We start from the raw sequence: 15,079 nt of genomic DNA, 5'->3' as shown, positions 1-15,079 counted from the left end.
TTTGTGGTTTTTCACACGTACACAAGTTCCATTCAAGCAAACCTACCATTTTAAAAACAAGCAACAATAACAACCATGAAATGTAAAGAGTTGAGCAATCATTATTGCTACAAATAGAGATGCTCAAAATTTGTATGTATAGGGATGTGCAAGCGTAAGTTTACAGTTGTTAGTATTGAAAAAGACATGCTGGTAACAATTATTTACAATATTTACAGATACTTGTAGTCTATTCTGTATTTCACATACACATGACTGTAAACCTATATTTGCCCACCACTGTGTATATAAAACACAGGAATCTGTTGAATAAGAGTGGTGAAAGCAGACATCCCTGCCTTGTTCCTTATGTTAAGAGAAACGTGTTTAGTTTTTGCCCATTGAATATGATGCTGGCTGTAGGTTTTACATTCATGGCCTTTATTATGTTTAGGTATGATCCCTCTATTCCCACTTTGCTGAGAGTTTTTATCATAAACAAGAGGCCTGGTGCACAACATTTATGCACTGTGGGGGGGGAGGGTGTCTCTCAGCCCAGCCTGCACCCTCTCGCAGTCTGGGACCCCTTGGGGTATGTCCGCCTGCCAGCTTAGACTTGCTCCCCATTGGAGGTCCCTGTGGGAGTGTCCCTCAGCCAGAAGCCGGGCTCGCTGCTCCTTAGTGCTGCCTCAGGGAGAAGCTCCCACTACCACCATTACACTCACCAGCCATAAGCCTGGCTCCTGGCTGAGCAGTGCTCCCCCTGTGGGAGTTCACTGACCACCATGAGGCAGCTCCTGTGTTGCACGTCTGCCCCTTGGTGGTCAGTGCTCATCATAGAGACTGGTCATTCTGCTGTTCGGTCAATTTGCATATTTTCCTTTTATTATATAGGACTAGAGGCCCAGTGCACGAAAAATTGTGCACTGGAGTGGGTCCCTCATCCTGGCCTGCCCCTTCTCACAGTCCGGGAGCCCTCAGGGAATGTCTTACTGACGTCTTAGGCCCACTCCCAAGCTGCAGCCTGGCCTCCCTCTGTGGGAGGCAACTGGGCCAATCATGAGAAGGTGCCGCCCCCATAACCCCGCTGTTGCTGCCACTGCCGACTGCCACAGCTGCCAGCCCTTGGCTTAGCGCTGGGGTCGGCTCGGGGAGGGGCTGTGGAAGGTTGAGGCACAGCAGGTCGCACCCCATCCAGCCTCCGCGGAGGCATGGCACCAGGACCGGGCCCGCGCAGCCCCTTCTCCTGCTGCTTCTGCAGAAGAGGCCGTGGTGCTGGACCAGTTTGCACCGAGGCCTCTCCAGCACCACCTCTGCGAAAGAGGCGGTGGTGGTGGTGGCGTCACCTCCTCTCTTGCGGCGCTGCCTCCTCTTCGGTGGCGGGCGGTTGCAGTGCCTCTCCCGTGGCCTCTGAGAAAGGGGCCTTGCTGCTGTGCCTCTCCTGCCCCGCCTCACCTCTCCCGCTCCCCTCAGCCCTGCAGTTGCTGTGGCTTTGTCCAGATGGACGTCCGGAAGACATCAGTCTAATTAGCATATTACCCTTTAATTAGTATAGATGGCTGCTAGATTACATAAAATGATTTTTCTGCATCAATTGATATGATCATGTGATTTTTATATTTCACTTTATTTATATGATGTATCATATTTATTGATTCGCATGTATTTTACCACTTTGCATCCCTGGAATAAATCAGACATGTTGTATGATTTTTTAATGTATTACTAGATCTGACTTGCTCAACATAATACTGGAAGTACTAGCCATAGCATTCAGACAAGAAGAATAAATAAAATGTATCCAAATTGGAAAAGAGGATGTAAAACTCTATTTGCAGATGACATGATTTGTATATAGAAAACCCTAACTAATAAATGAATTTGGCAAAGTGGTAGGATACAAAGTCAACACCCAGAAATCCATGCCATTTTAATACACAAATAATGAACTCTCAGAAAGAGAAACTAAGAAAACAACCCCATTTACTATTACAACAAAAAATAAGGTACCTAGGAATAAATTTAACCAGGACACAACATTAAAGAAAGAAACTGAGCAAGGTGCAAACAAGTGGAAGCATATGCCATGTCCATGGATTGGAAGAGTTATTATCATTAAAATGTCCATGCTTCCCAAACCAACATATAGATTAAATGCAATTCCTATTAAAATAACAATGTTGTATTTCACAGAAGTAGAAAAAAAATATTTCAAAAATGTGTATGAAACCAAAAAGACACCAAATGGTCTCAACAATCTTGAGAAAGAAAAACAGGGTTGCCGAAATCGGTTTGGCTCAGTGGATAGAGCATCGACCTGCAGACTGAGGGGTCCCGGGTTCGATTCCGGTCAAGGGCATGTACCTTGGTTGCGGGCACATCCCCAGTAGGGGGTGTGCAGGAGGCAGCTGATTGATGTTTCTCTCTCATCGATGTTTCTAACTCTCTATCCCTCTCCCTTCCTCTCTGTAAAAAATCAATAAAATATATTTAAAAAAAAAGAAAGAAAGCAAAACAGGGTTGGAGGGATTACAATACCAGATATCAGACTATACTACAAGGCCACTGTAATAAAAACAGACTGGTACTGGCATAAGAACAGGCATGTAGAACAAAGGAACACAAGATAGACCCCAGAAATTAACTCATGCCTTTATGGTCAATTAATGTTTAACAAAGGAAGCAAGAGCATTCAATGAAGTAAAGACAGTTTCTTCAATAAATCGTGTTGGCAAAATTGGATAGGTACATGAAACAAAAAGAAACTAGACCATCAGCTTATACCATATACAAGAATGAATAAAACATAGGCAGTACAATCTCAGACATCTCTCACAGCAATATTTTTGCCAATATATCTCCAAGAGCAAGGGAAACAGGAAAAGCTAAAAAAATAAAATTTAAAAAAATGGGACTGCATCAAGGTAAAATGATTCTGAACATCAAATAAAACCATCAAAATTATGAAAAGGGAACCCACTTATGGGAGAACATAATCACCAATGATACAGCCAATAGGAGATTAGTTTCTAAAATATATAGAGAACTTATACAACTCAACACCAGAAAGACAAACAATCCAGTTAACAATGGTTGAAGGAACTGACTAAAGACTTCTCCAAAGACGACATACTAGTACAGTTCTCCAAGAGACACATAAAGTTGCTCAAGGGAACTAATTATTAGAGAGATGCAAATGGGACCGGCAGGAAGGTAGGGAGGGAGGGAGTATGAAAGAGTGAGGGAGCGATAGAGGAGTGTGTGGACCTGTGTGTGGTGTGTGTATGTGTGAGCTAGGGACAGTTAGATTCTGCAGGTCTTCCAAGGGGCTGCCAAACTGGGTAGTCTTAGATGGTGGAGTCCTGCGCACAAAGCAGACACTTCTGGGTGGCCAGTGTGGGCACAGAGACCACGCCATCTTGAGAAATAGAGCTGCTTGAGACTAGGATCCTGGCCTCAGCACCACCCATGTCAGATGCAAACCAGGACCCTGCAGCCACCAGGGACAAAGACCTGTGACCACAGCTGCAGACCAACAGACAGCAAGAATCCAGACACTGCGGCCGCAGATTTCTGTGAGTCAAGGAGCCTATCCCCCTCCCAGCAGGCTCACGGGCAATGCCACAGTAACTGATAGACCCACCCCTCACATGGGCCGCAGTGCTACTACAGGAATTTGAGCCTGAGCACGCACGGTCACTGGGAATCTGCAACCCGCAATGCAATTGGGCAACCAAACCCGAAGCCCACACACGGTGGCAGTGCCACCTGACTTTTATTCTGGGAAAGCGCACACGAGGTCTGTTTTCTGCAGTGCAGGAGCAGACCTCTGGCTGACACAGTGCTACTATGCAACCCAGTACCCCAAGCTGTCTGGGACACTGACTCTCAGGGCAGGAGGCAGCACTGAGCACCACTGACTTGACTCTGTTTCTTATTGCATACGCACCTGGGATCCCTGACTCCCAGTATACTCCCAGTAAGAGCCAGTATCACCAATTCTTGGTGCATGCACACACAGGGACCCTGATTCTCAGTGAGAGGCTCCATGAAGCAACAGAGACTCTGATACTCAATTCTTGGTGCAGACACAGGAGAACTCTGACTCCTGGCACATGCTAGGGGACTCTGATATTCGGCACACGCCAACAGCGCAGTGCAGGCGGGGTCCCTGATTCTAGGTGCACACACGAGACCATACTGAGCACTGGTAACACTGACCCTGACGAGTCTGGTTCCCACCAATCCACGGCAGCCACACGTCCTAGTGTCGGAGCACTTCAGTGACACTTGGGTGGTGCGGAGCTCCCACTGCACACAGCCCAGGTCCACACAACTCAACGACTGAACCTTCTGGTGATACTCAGAATGGGGAGACAACACAATCCCCAGAGGAAAGAAAATGAGGAGTCACCAAGAAAGGAAATTAGTGAAATTGAAGCATGCAACATGACCGAAAAAAAATTCAGAGTAATGGTCATGCAATTCATACATCGGATGAGTGAGAAAATCAACAACCTATGCAAGAATCAGGAAGAAGTAAAAAGTGATATAGCTACAATCAAAAACACTGTGGAAAGCTTCAACAGTAGACTAGAAGAAGCAGATGACCGAATTAGTGAGTTAGAAGATAAGGTAGAGAAACAAGCTCAATCTGAATAGCAACTGGAGAAAAAAATTAAAAAGCAGGAGGAGAGCCTAAGGGAGCTTTGGGACAACATGAAACAAAGTAACATACGTATAATAGGGTTGTGAGAAGGACAAGAAGAGCAGCAAGGGTTAGAAAATCTATTTGAAGAAATAATGACAGAAAACTTCCCAGATATGGGGAAGAAAAAAGTTACACAAGTACAGAGAGTCCCAAGTAAGATCAATCCCAAAAGACCCACACCAAGACATGTCATAATTTCAATGGCAAATATTAATGACAAAGAGAGAATCTTAAAGGCTGCAAGAGACAGAGAGTTACCTACAAAGGATCCCCCATCAGATTATCATATGATTTCTCAACAGAAACACATCAAGCTAGAAGGGAATGGAAGGAAGTATACAAAGTGTTGCAAAGCAAAGGACTGAATCCAAGAATACTCTATCCTGCAAGGCTATCATTCAAAATTGAAGGGGAAATCAGGAGCTTTGCAGACACACACACACAAAAAAAAGGCTAAGGGAGTTTATCACCACCAAACCAGCAATGCAGGAAATGCTAAAGGGAATGCTGTAAAAAGAAGAAATAAAAAGGTAAGAAGGAACTGAGGCACAAAAATAGAAATGACTACAAACAAGTACCTTTCAGTAATAACTTTAAACCTAAACAGACTAAATACTCCAATCAAAATACATCGAGTGGATAAAAAAACACAACCCATATATATGCTGTCTACAAGAGACCCACCTCAGAACAAGGGACTCACACAGACTGAAAGTGAAGGGATGGAAAAATATCTTTCAGGCAAATGGAAATGGAAAAAAAGCTGGCGAGAAGTTCATCAATCTTGTTTATATAGCAATACTTATATCTGACAAAATAGACCTCAAAGTGAAGGCCATAACAAGAGATAAGGAAGGCCACATCATAATACTAAAGGGATTGATACAACAAGATATAATCCTGATAAACATATATGCATCCAACGCAGGAGCACCCAAATACATAACAAAACTCCTGGAAGATATCAAGGGAGAGATCGACAACAATACGGTCATACTAGGGGACTTTAACACACCACTGACATCACTGGATAAAGCCTCTAGACAAAAAATCAGCAAAGAAACAGCAATCATAAATCACTCACTAGATCAGATGGACTTAATTGACATCTTCAGAACATTTCACCCAAAAGCCATGGAATATACATTCTTCTTAAGTGCACATGGGACATTTTCCAAAATAGATGACATATTGGGTCATAAGCAAAGTCTCCCCAAACTCAAGAAGATTGAAATCATATCTAGCATCTTCTCAGACCATAGTGACATCATATTAGAAATAACCTACAATAAAAACAATCCAAAAAATTCAAACACTTGGAAGCTGAATAGCATGCTATTAAACATTGATTGGGTTACCAAAGAGATCAAAAAAGAAATGAAAAACATCCTGAAAACTATTGACAATAAAAAACAAAACAATCCAAAATCTATGGGACACAGTGAAAGCAGTCCTGAGAAGGAAGTTTATAGCTCTACAGACCTAACTTAAAAAACAAGAAAAAAATGGTAGTACATCATCTAACTCTACAACTCAAAGAATTAGAAAGAGAGCAACAAGAAAATCCCAGAGTGAGCAGAAGGAAGGAGATAATAAAGATCAGAGCAGAAATAAATGACATAGAGACCAAAATAAATACAAAAGATCAATGAAAGCAAGAGCTGATTCTTTGAAAGGATAAACAAGATTGATGAACTTCTAGCCAGGCTCACCAAGAAGCAAAGAGAGAGGACTCAAATAAACAAAATCAGAAATGAGAGAGGCAAAATAACAACAGACCCCACAGAAATACAAAGGACTGTTAAAAAATACTATGAACAACTCTACTCCAACAAACTAGACAACCTAGAGGAAATGGACACATTCCTAGAAAAATACAACCTTCCAAAACTCAATCAGGAAGATTCTGAAAATCTTAATAGACCAACAACTATGGAAGAAATTGAAGCAGTCATCAAAAAGCTCCCAGCAAACAAAAGCCCGGGGCCAGATGGTTTCACAGGGGAGTTACACCAAACACTCAAGGAAGAACTAAAACCTATTCTCCTCAGACTATTCCAAAAAATTCAAGAGGAAGGAACACTTCCAAGCTCATTCTATGAAGCCAGCATTACCCTAATACCAAAACCAGATAAAGACAACACAATGAAAGAGAATTATAGGCCAATATCCCTGATGAAGATAGATGCCAAAATCCTCAACAAAATTCTAGCAAATCGGATCCAGCAATACATCAGAAAGATCATACACCATGACCAAGTATGATTTATCCCGGGGATGCAAGGATGGTACAATATCCACAAATCAATAAATGTGATACATCACATAAACAAATTGAGAGATAAAAATCACATAGTCATATCAATTGATGCAGAAAAAGCATTTGACAAAATCCAACACCCCTTTTTGATAAAAACTCTCAGCAAGATATCTTTAATTGTACCAAGCACAATGCCTAATTTTTCTCTGAGGACTTGATTAAAGCATTTTGATCTCCAGTTATTCCAAAATAACATTTTCTATTTTAGTTTTTAGGTCAGTTTATCTATGCATTGTTTTAATTACTTTAACTTTACAGTATGTCTTGATGTATAGTAGTGTAAATGTCCGGTTTCCATTTTCTTCTTTAAAATTACATTGGCTATTTTGTATTTTTAGCCTTTTGCATTTCCATATAAACCTTTAAATCAATCTTTCAATTTTCCCAACAACACATTCCCCCCTCCCCAAAAAATACCTGCTGTGATTTGGATTCTTGATAGCATCATATTCATCAATTTATTTTTGAGAACATTGACATGTTAAGTCTTCCAATTAATTAGTATTGCTTACCCCTCGTTTATGTAAGTCTTCTTTGCTTCTCTAGTAATGCTTTGCAGTTTTCAATGCAGTGGTTACTTGCATATTTTTCAGGAGATCATCCTAGGTTTTAAATGCTTTTGAATGCTACCAAGGCCATAATATCTTGATGCTAAGGCTACTTCTAAAATCTTTCATTTTTTTACTTGTTATTGAGGTACAATAACTAAGACATAAAGTCACAGGGTTGCTACAATTTTGACTTGGGGGTGACCAGCAAGACCACTTAAGCCAAAGATATCACCTCGACTTTCTAAAAAAATCACAACCCACCAAATTTCCATGTGCAATCCAAACAGCAGAATTGCATGTTTTCAAGGATGTACCCTGATTTCTCACTCACCAAAATTTTACTAATATTCTTCCATGTCATTAAAAATTATATGCAAATGTTATTTTAGAAAGAAATAGAGTATTGGATAAACTTTAATTTATCTGACCAAAATAATTGTCATTTAACAAGTCTTCATAACTTTTCTCTGTTATATATAATTGCTCTATACCAATGTATATTTCCTAATATCAGTAAATTATTTTCACATTATTCCATTAGCAATGGATAAAAGAAGTATGATATTTGACTCCTTACACACTTCCCAATCACTTTCCAGAAAGTATGTGATAATTTATACTTACCTTAGAATGATAATGTTATTCTTCTCACCATCAGATATTACTTTCAATGCCCAAATGCTAACTTGAAAACAATAAGTTACATTGCATAAGTTTTATATATGTCTAACCACTGTGCTGTATATCTTAAATTAATATACTTTTGAATGTCAACTGTTATTGAAAAATAAAAACTGTTTAAAACAACAACTTAATATTAAATGACTTTGTATTTATTTAATCACACGTTAGGTGAAACATTTTCATGTTTCTTAGTTATATACTCGATATTATGAGATATTTTTGCACTGATATATATTGATGTGTTTGAGTATTCTTGTATGCACACATACATAATATACATAAATATTGTGATATACTTATATACTGTAAGATGTATTCTCTGACAAAGTAGATGTCCAACAATTCAATTCAACTCAATTCTGACACTATCTACCTAGAGTTAGAATTAGATCCCACAAATTAAAGGGCTCAGGCCCATAAGGATGCCTCCACTTCAGATATTAGACGCAAGTCCCAAACCACCCTAATTTTGACCAACCATCTATAAATTGGAAGTTCCCATAAACTCCTACTCAGGTTTCATAATTTGCTTATTTGGCTCATAGAACTCAAAACAACACTTCAGATATGTTTACTGGTTTATTATAAAGGCTACAACTCAGGAACAGCCAAGTAGAAGAAATATACAGGACAAGCTATTTGTGGGGTGGGGGTTAGTTTCTATGTCCTCTCCAGGCATATTGAAAGCACAGCAGGTCAATGAGTTCATCAACTTAGAAACTCTCTGAATCTCACTGTCCAAAGTTTCTATAGAGTTCATTCTTCAGCCATACCATTCCCCATTATGGAGTTCTGTTCTGTGGGGCTGGGGTTGGGAAGGTGGCTTATAAGTTCCAATCCTCTAACCACTTAGTCTCTTTGGTGGCCAGCCCAATCCTGAAGCTATCTAGAGGCCTCTGATAAATCACTTCATTGGTTTGTTTGGGAGGGAATGAATAACACAAAACATTGTTATCACTCAGGAAATCCCAAGGGCTCTGGGAGCTCTGTGCCAGAAACCAGGGGCCAAGTCCAAAATATATTTTTGGTGTTATATGACGTGTGTGTGTGTGTGTGTGTGTGTGTGTGTGTGTGTGTGATGTGCATGCACACATGGACGTGTGCCATTTCACTGCTTTATTTTCTAATTAAATAATGATTAAATTCGTTGATAAAATTCTGTATTTACTCTCCCTTATTTATAGTAAACATTATTTCACTTTGTTTTAAATGATCTTTGAAGAGAAGACATATTACTTTATAATGTTGTGGACAAAAAAGGGCCATATACTAAACCTGACAAGCTCAGGGGAGGCCTGGATTGTGGGTTTTATAAACTCAGAGACAGAAAGTAACCACATAAGATGGTCTGAAACTAAACATTTCTAACTAAAAGCGAGTCTTTGTGTGTATTCATGTCCTAGGCTAGTGTCTTCCTTGACAGAGGTCAGTATTTACCATAACTGAGCCTGTAGATTGTCTTTTTGCATCTAAAATAATATACCTTTGGAATGTCAGAGTAATCTCCTTTTCCATACCCTTCAGGGCACAACCCAGGGTTCTGTGGTCTCTGTACCAGAGCTAGAGACCACAGAACCCCTCAGTGCTATCTTGTTTCTGCATACCATCTCCATGTGCTCTGAATGTTCATTATCAACTCTCCTGTACCCACCAGTATAAAAGAAGTATGTTTCTATTTGTATTACTTTTCTTTTTTCCCCCCATTTTTTTATTAAGGTTTTACATGGGTACATATCTTCCCATTGCCCCCCCGCCCAACCCCACTCCCGTACATGCCCTCACACCCCAGTGTCTTGCGTCCATTGGTTATGCTTATATGCATGCATACAAGTCCTTCAGTTTGTATTACTTTTCATACAATCTCGGAGATTTCCCAACTTTGCTTTCTCCAGCCTGCCTAATCTACCACCAATGGATTTCAGGTAGCCACCCCTATAGCTTCTCCTTTGAATCGATGTATAAAATAAGCAGTAAAACTGCTATTCTCCAGAGCATTTTCTCAACCTATTGAGATTTTTCTTTTTGAAAATTGTTGTCAGTTTGGCTCAAATAAACTCTTATAAGATTTTTTCTAAGCCTGAACATACTTTTGCCAACAATGTAGCCAGTATCAGTAAGTTCTGTTGTAATTACTTTATTATTTTTATGTTAAAATGTCTTTTTCCATTCTGAAATAAACTTACTTCCTTTTTCTTCTTATTTTTTAATTCTTAAAATACTGCTTCTCATTGTAAATTATTTTAATTAAAATGTAAGATAATTATGCATGTTTTTCTTTGGTCAATTATTTTTAGTGATAACAGTTTAAAAATAATGTATCTATTATGTTTCTTAATGTTTTTAAGAAAAAAAATTAAATAAAGCTTAGATTCTTTTATTATTGTACTAGATGCCAAATGCATGAAGATTCGTACAAGAATGGGCCTTCCTTCCCCTGGCTGCCGGCGCTGCCTTCACTCTGGCCAGAGCCACCTTTCTGCCTTCACTCCAGGCTGGAGCCGCCTTTCTGCCTTTGCTCCAGCCCTGAGCCGCCTTTCTGCCTTCCCATGCTGCCCAGAGGGCCAGAGGCCTGGAGCAGTTGGGGCAAGTGTGGAACGCCTGTGTCCCGCCCCACCCCCAGCCACTTGGTGCCTGTGCATGCAAATTAACATGCCATCTTTGTTGGGTTAATTTGCATACTCACTCCTGATTGGCTGGTGGGCGTTGTGCAGATACGGTCAATTTGCATCATTCTCTTTTATTAGTGTAGATCTTGTGGGAGGATCAAATTTTCAACAAGTATATTATGCTTTTGGAGAAAGAATTAGGGGAGTAGGCTAATAAGCAAGTAAATGAATGTTTTACTGTCATTATAACCAAATTCATTCTAATCAATTATTGCAAGACTAAATACTTGGGGTGTTTTTTGTTGTTGTCCTTAGTATTCAGATTGTTCCATTCTGATTGTTAGTGTATTATTTGATTCTTTGATTCTTTTTTGTTCTTTGTTTACACAAATTATTGCAGACCAAATCCTAGCCTAATAAAGAGGCTTAGATTCTCAGGTGTGAGACAACCAGTTTAAATATCTATAGCAAAGTTCATAATAAAACAGATAGAAAGCAAGTGCTCCTTTGACCAGCAGAAACCTGACCTTAGAATCTTAACATACAGTGACCAGTTTGTATAATTATAAATAAAAAAAATCTTAATATTCTCTCTCTCTCTCTCTCTCTCTCTCTCTCTCTCTCTCTCCCTCTCTCTCTCTCTCTCTCTCTCTCTCTCTCTCTCTCTCTCTCTCTCTCATACACACACTCTTAGGCACTCAGACGCACACACCATATATATTTACCTTATCTTCACCACATATAGTGCCATCATATACACGGGTTATATCCGCTTCTCCCTCTGCTAAACGCCTTCTCTGTTTTGCTGACATACATATATAGCCTCTAAGGTAAGTATATTGAACATCAAATGGACTCCATGATAATACCCGCGAATGTGTCCATTGACAAACTAACTTTGCACATAAGGTATTCCTGGCAATATAAAGCAGAGAAAAGTTCCCACATGTCACTTACTGTAAGACTAATGTTTTAGGTAAATAATCATTCAAAGTATGAGGATAATTCAGAATGTTACTCAGACCATAACAAGCAAGGCTATTCAGTGCATACACCATCTTATGAAATGCAACATATAAATTTATCTGTATGTACTATAGTCATCTTTCATTTGAATTAAGTGACTCATTGCAGAAAACACATATATACAAAGACACACATTTGTAAAATGGATAGTTTTTTTTAAATACACACCTAAAGTCACATCGATTGTTGGGAAGACAGATTCCAAATGGGTCTGCGAGAAAATTCACTTCTTCTGCACATACATACGCAGCACCTTTAGCAACTGAAAATATAAAGTTCCAATTACTCATCTCAAAAAAACAATTAAAACTGAAAATATGGTACATAATATAGAGACAGCTGGACAGCAGCAATGTCCAATCAGTGCCATCTCCAAATTTTTTATGTCACCTATTGGCTCTATGAGAATGAGAATCACTCCCCAAAAACTACCCATTTGAGAAGGGAAAAGTTGATAACAAATTGTAGAAATTACTAAGAAATCAGTTATTTGATTTCATATCTACAATTCTAATAATATATTCCCTTTGCACCAATCACCTGAAATTTCACTAATGTCCTAGTGTCTTTGTCCTATACTTAGTAATCCTATTTTGCCTCTTGACATAATTCAAAGGTGCTTTGATTTGCAATTTTATTTTCAAATTTGGATTTAAATAAACAATACCTTTCCTTGTGGTTAGGGTGAATTACTGACTTTAGAAAAATACAGTTTAAAAAGGAATCCCAGAAAATACACACAACTATTACATTTTCCAAATAACTCTGCACACTGTTTAGTTGGGTCTCGGCATATTCCTTTATAGCAAAAGGCGGTTTGATTATTGCATGGTTCTAAATCAGCAGATTTTACATCCATCGGACAATTCTCGTAAATTCCATCGCAAAATTCTGGAAAATCACATGGATCTACAGTTTTCCGACATAGATGTCCTCTTTCCGTCATCTGTGAGACAAATAGAAACAATTTTTTTGTAATAATTTTTATCCAAAGACAAAGTGCTTCACACATGACAATTAATCAAGTCTTACCACACTGCTCCAAGCAAGGTATAATTATCTTCTATTATAATTTAGATAAACTGTCATTATAGGTAAGAATGATGAGAGATTAAATTACTTGTCAAAGACCACATACTCGTTCAGTACTGGAGTGGTATAATTCAGAATCCTGACTGATGGCATTAACATTAAGCACAACCACTGTGCATATTACCCGCTGAGCACAACACCCTTCTTTTGAAATAATTTACTATGGGCTAACCCAGTGGCCGGCAAACTCATTAGTCAACAGAGCCAAATATCAACAGTACAACGATTGAAATTTCTTTTGAGAGCCAAATTTTTTAAACTTACACTTCTTTTAACGCCACTTCATCAAAATAGACTCGCCTACGCCACGGTATTTTGTGGAAGAGCCACACTCAAGGGGCCAAAGAGCTACATGTGGCTCGCGAGCTGCAGTTTGCCGACCACGGGGCTAACCTATTATGAAGTTTAACTGAACATGAACATAATGGATTCAGATCATGTATTCATACCAAATGCCAAGTTCTGAGACAATATGTATGCAATTTTCTGAAAGATGCAGAAATGTTAAACACTAAATCAACATCCTTTTTTTTAATTTTCATCAGAAAATGTTGCATTGCCTTTACATTTTTAATGTTGACACTATTGCAGATGTCTCAGATTTCACCCCTTTGACACTTTCACACACCCTCACCTACCCCTTCCTTGAACTATTGTCTGTGTTCATGGGTTATGCATATATGTTTTTCACCTAAATCTTTCACCTTCTTTATCCAGTCCCTCCTCCGCCCTCTCCTCCGACATTTATCAGTCTGTTCCATGTACCCCTGCTTCTACACCACCACAAAAAAAGAAGGAACTCTTATATTTTGTGACAGCACAGATGGACTTGAGGGTATTATGTTAGCAGAATAAGCCAGTCAGAGAAAGACAAATGCCATTTGATATCACTAATATGTGGAATCTAATGAACAAAATAAACTGATGAACAAAATAGAACCAGAAGCATGGATGCATTGCCTTTAAAATAGTGTTGAGCTCTCTCATATTTTCTAGTAATTTCCAATGTGAGAACAATGGGAAATTGAAAATTGGTTTCCAGTGACATAGTAAGTGGGGGCTATTACCAAAGCAGAAGTTCTAGGATGACGTCTTTTAACAAGTCTGGTGCTCAGATTTCATAATTACACCTAACTGTCCGAGAAAAAGGGACACTGTGCATTTCTTTTTTTTTTTTATCTTTCTGAAAGAAATATTTTTATAAAGTACTTACCAAAAAGTATAAATAAGAATCCAAATATACATGTGGATTCTATTACCTTTTTAGCAAATTAAAAATTTACTTAAAAGTTCTAGAAAAATAGATTGGAAATAAACCAAATGTCTATCAATTAATGAATAGGTAAGTTGTGGTATATACATACAACGGAATATTTTCAACCAGATATAGGAATGGTAGACTGATATATAAGCTAAAAATGAATAATTTTTTTTTTTTTGAACCAAAGATAATTGTTTATTAAAATGATCACATTATTCTAATTAATGTTCATACAAGAAGCAAATTTATAATACCATCACTTTTGATGATTGTTGAACATAGATTAAAGGCTATAAATAACTAGATTAAATTGAAATCTATTGCAATAATACAGGCAAGCAATGATGACCCTTGGCCCATAGTCTACAAAAGCCTATTTTGGGGATTAGACCTGGAAGAACTAGAGGCAGATTAGATGTGACATATGAGGTAAAAAATTAAACAAGTATAATTCCCACTATTTTGGCTTAGATAACTAAAAAGAGTCACAATTACTGAGAAATAGAAAGTTGCTTAGAAGTTCGGTTTTGGACATGATGATATATTTGAAAAGTTTGACACCAAAGTAATTTTGAAATAGGTAGGTTGATATCAGTCTACTGATTACAGAGGGGAGTTTGGGAGTCAATAGGAGATATTTATAGCCATGTAAAAGACTGAAATATCCAAGAGAGCATAATAATATATTACTATATGTCGCATAATGTAAAAAGAGTCATTTATGGAAAATGGCTAGATATAAACAAATATATATTAATAAAATGTTGATTCAACACCAAAACAACCCAATTTTAAAATTTATTTATAAATGTTTGATTTTTGTCTTAGAAATTATTCCTAAAAATACTC

At 38.4% G+C, this 15,079-nt stretch overlaps 1 protein-coding gene across 1 annotated transcript in view; it reads right to left on the bottom strand.

The window, feature by feature from the left end:
- Window positions 1-15,079, bottom strand: part of LOC307104491 (A disintegrin and metallopeptidase domain 3-like) — a gene marked incomplete at both ends in the record, with an annotated part of 80,152 nt that overhangs the window by 14,680 nt on the left and 50,393 nt on the right. Inside the window, one exon of the mRNA XM_079779377.1 lies at window positions 12,628-12,823. Within this exon, the coding sequence (XP_079635503.1) occupies window positions 12,628-12,823 (196 nt within the window). The remainder of the gene's footprint in view (window positions 1-12,627; window positions 12,824-15,079) is intronic.

Source organism: Cnephaeus nilssonii (genome assembly GCF_951640355.1).
Source record: "Cnephaeus nilssonii genome assembly, chromosome: 8".
Classification (NCBI taxonomy): Eukaryota; Metazoa; Chordata; class Mammalia; order Chiroptera; family Vespertilionidae; genus Cnephaeus; species Cnephaeus nilssonii.
This window is presented reverse-complemented; position numbering and strand designations above follow the sequence as displayed.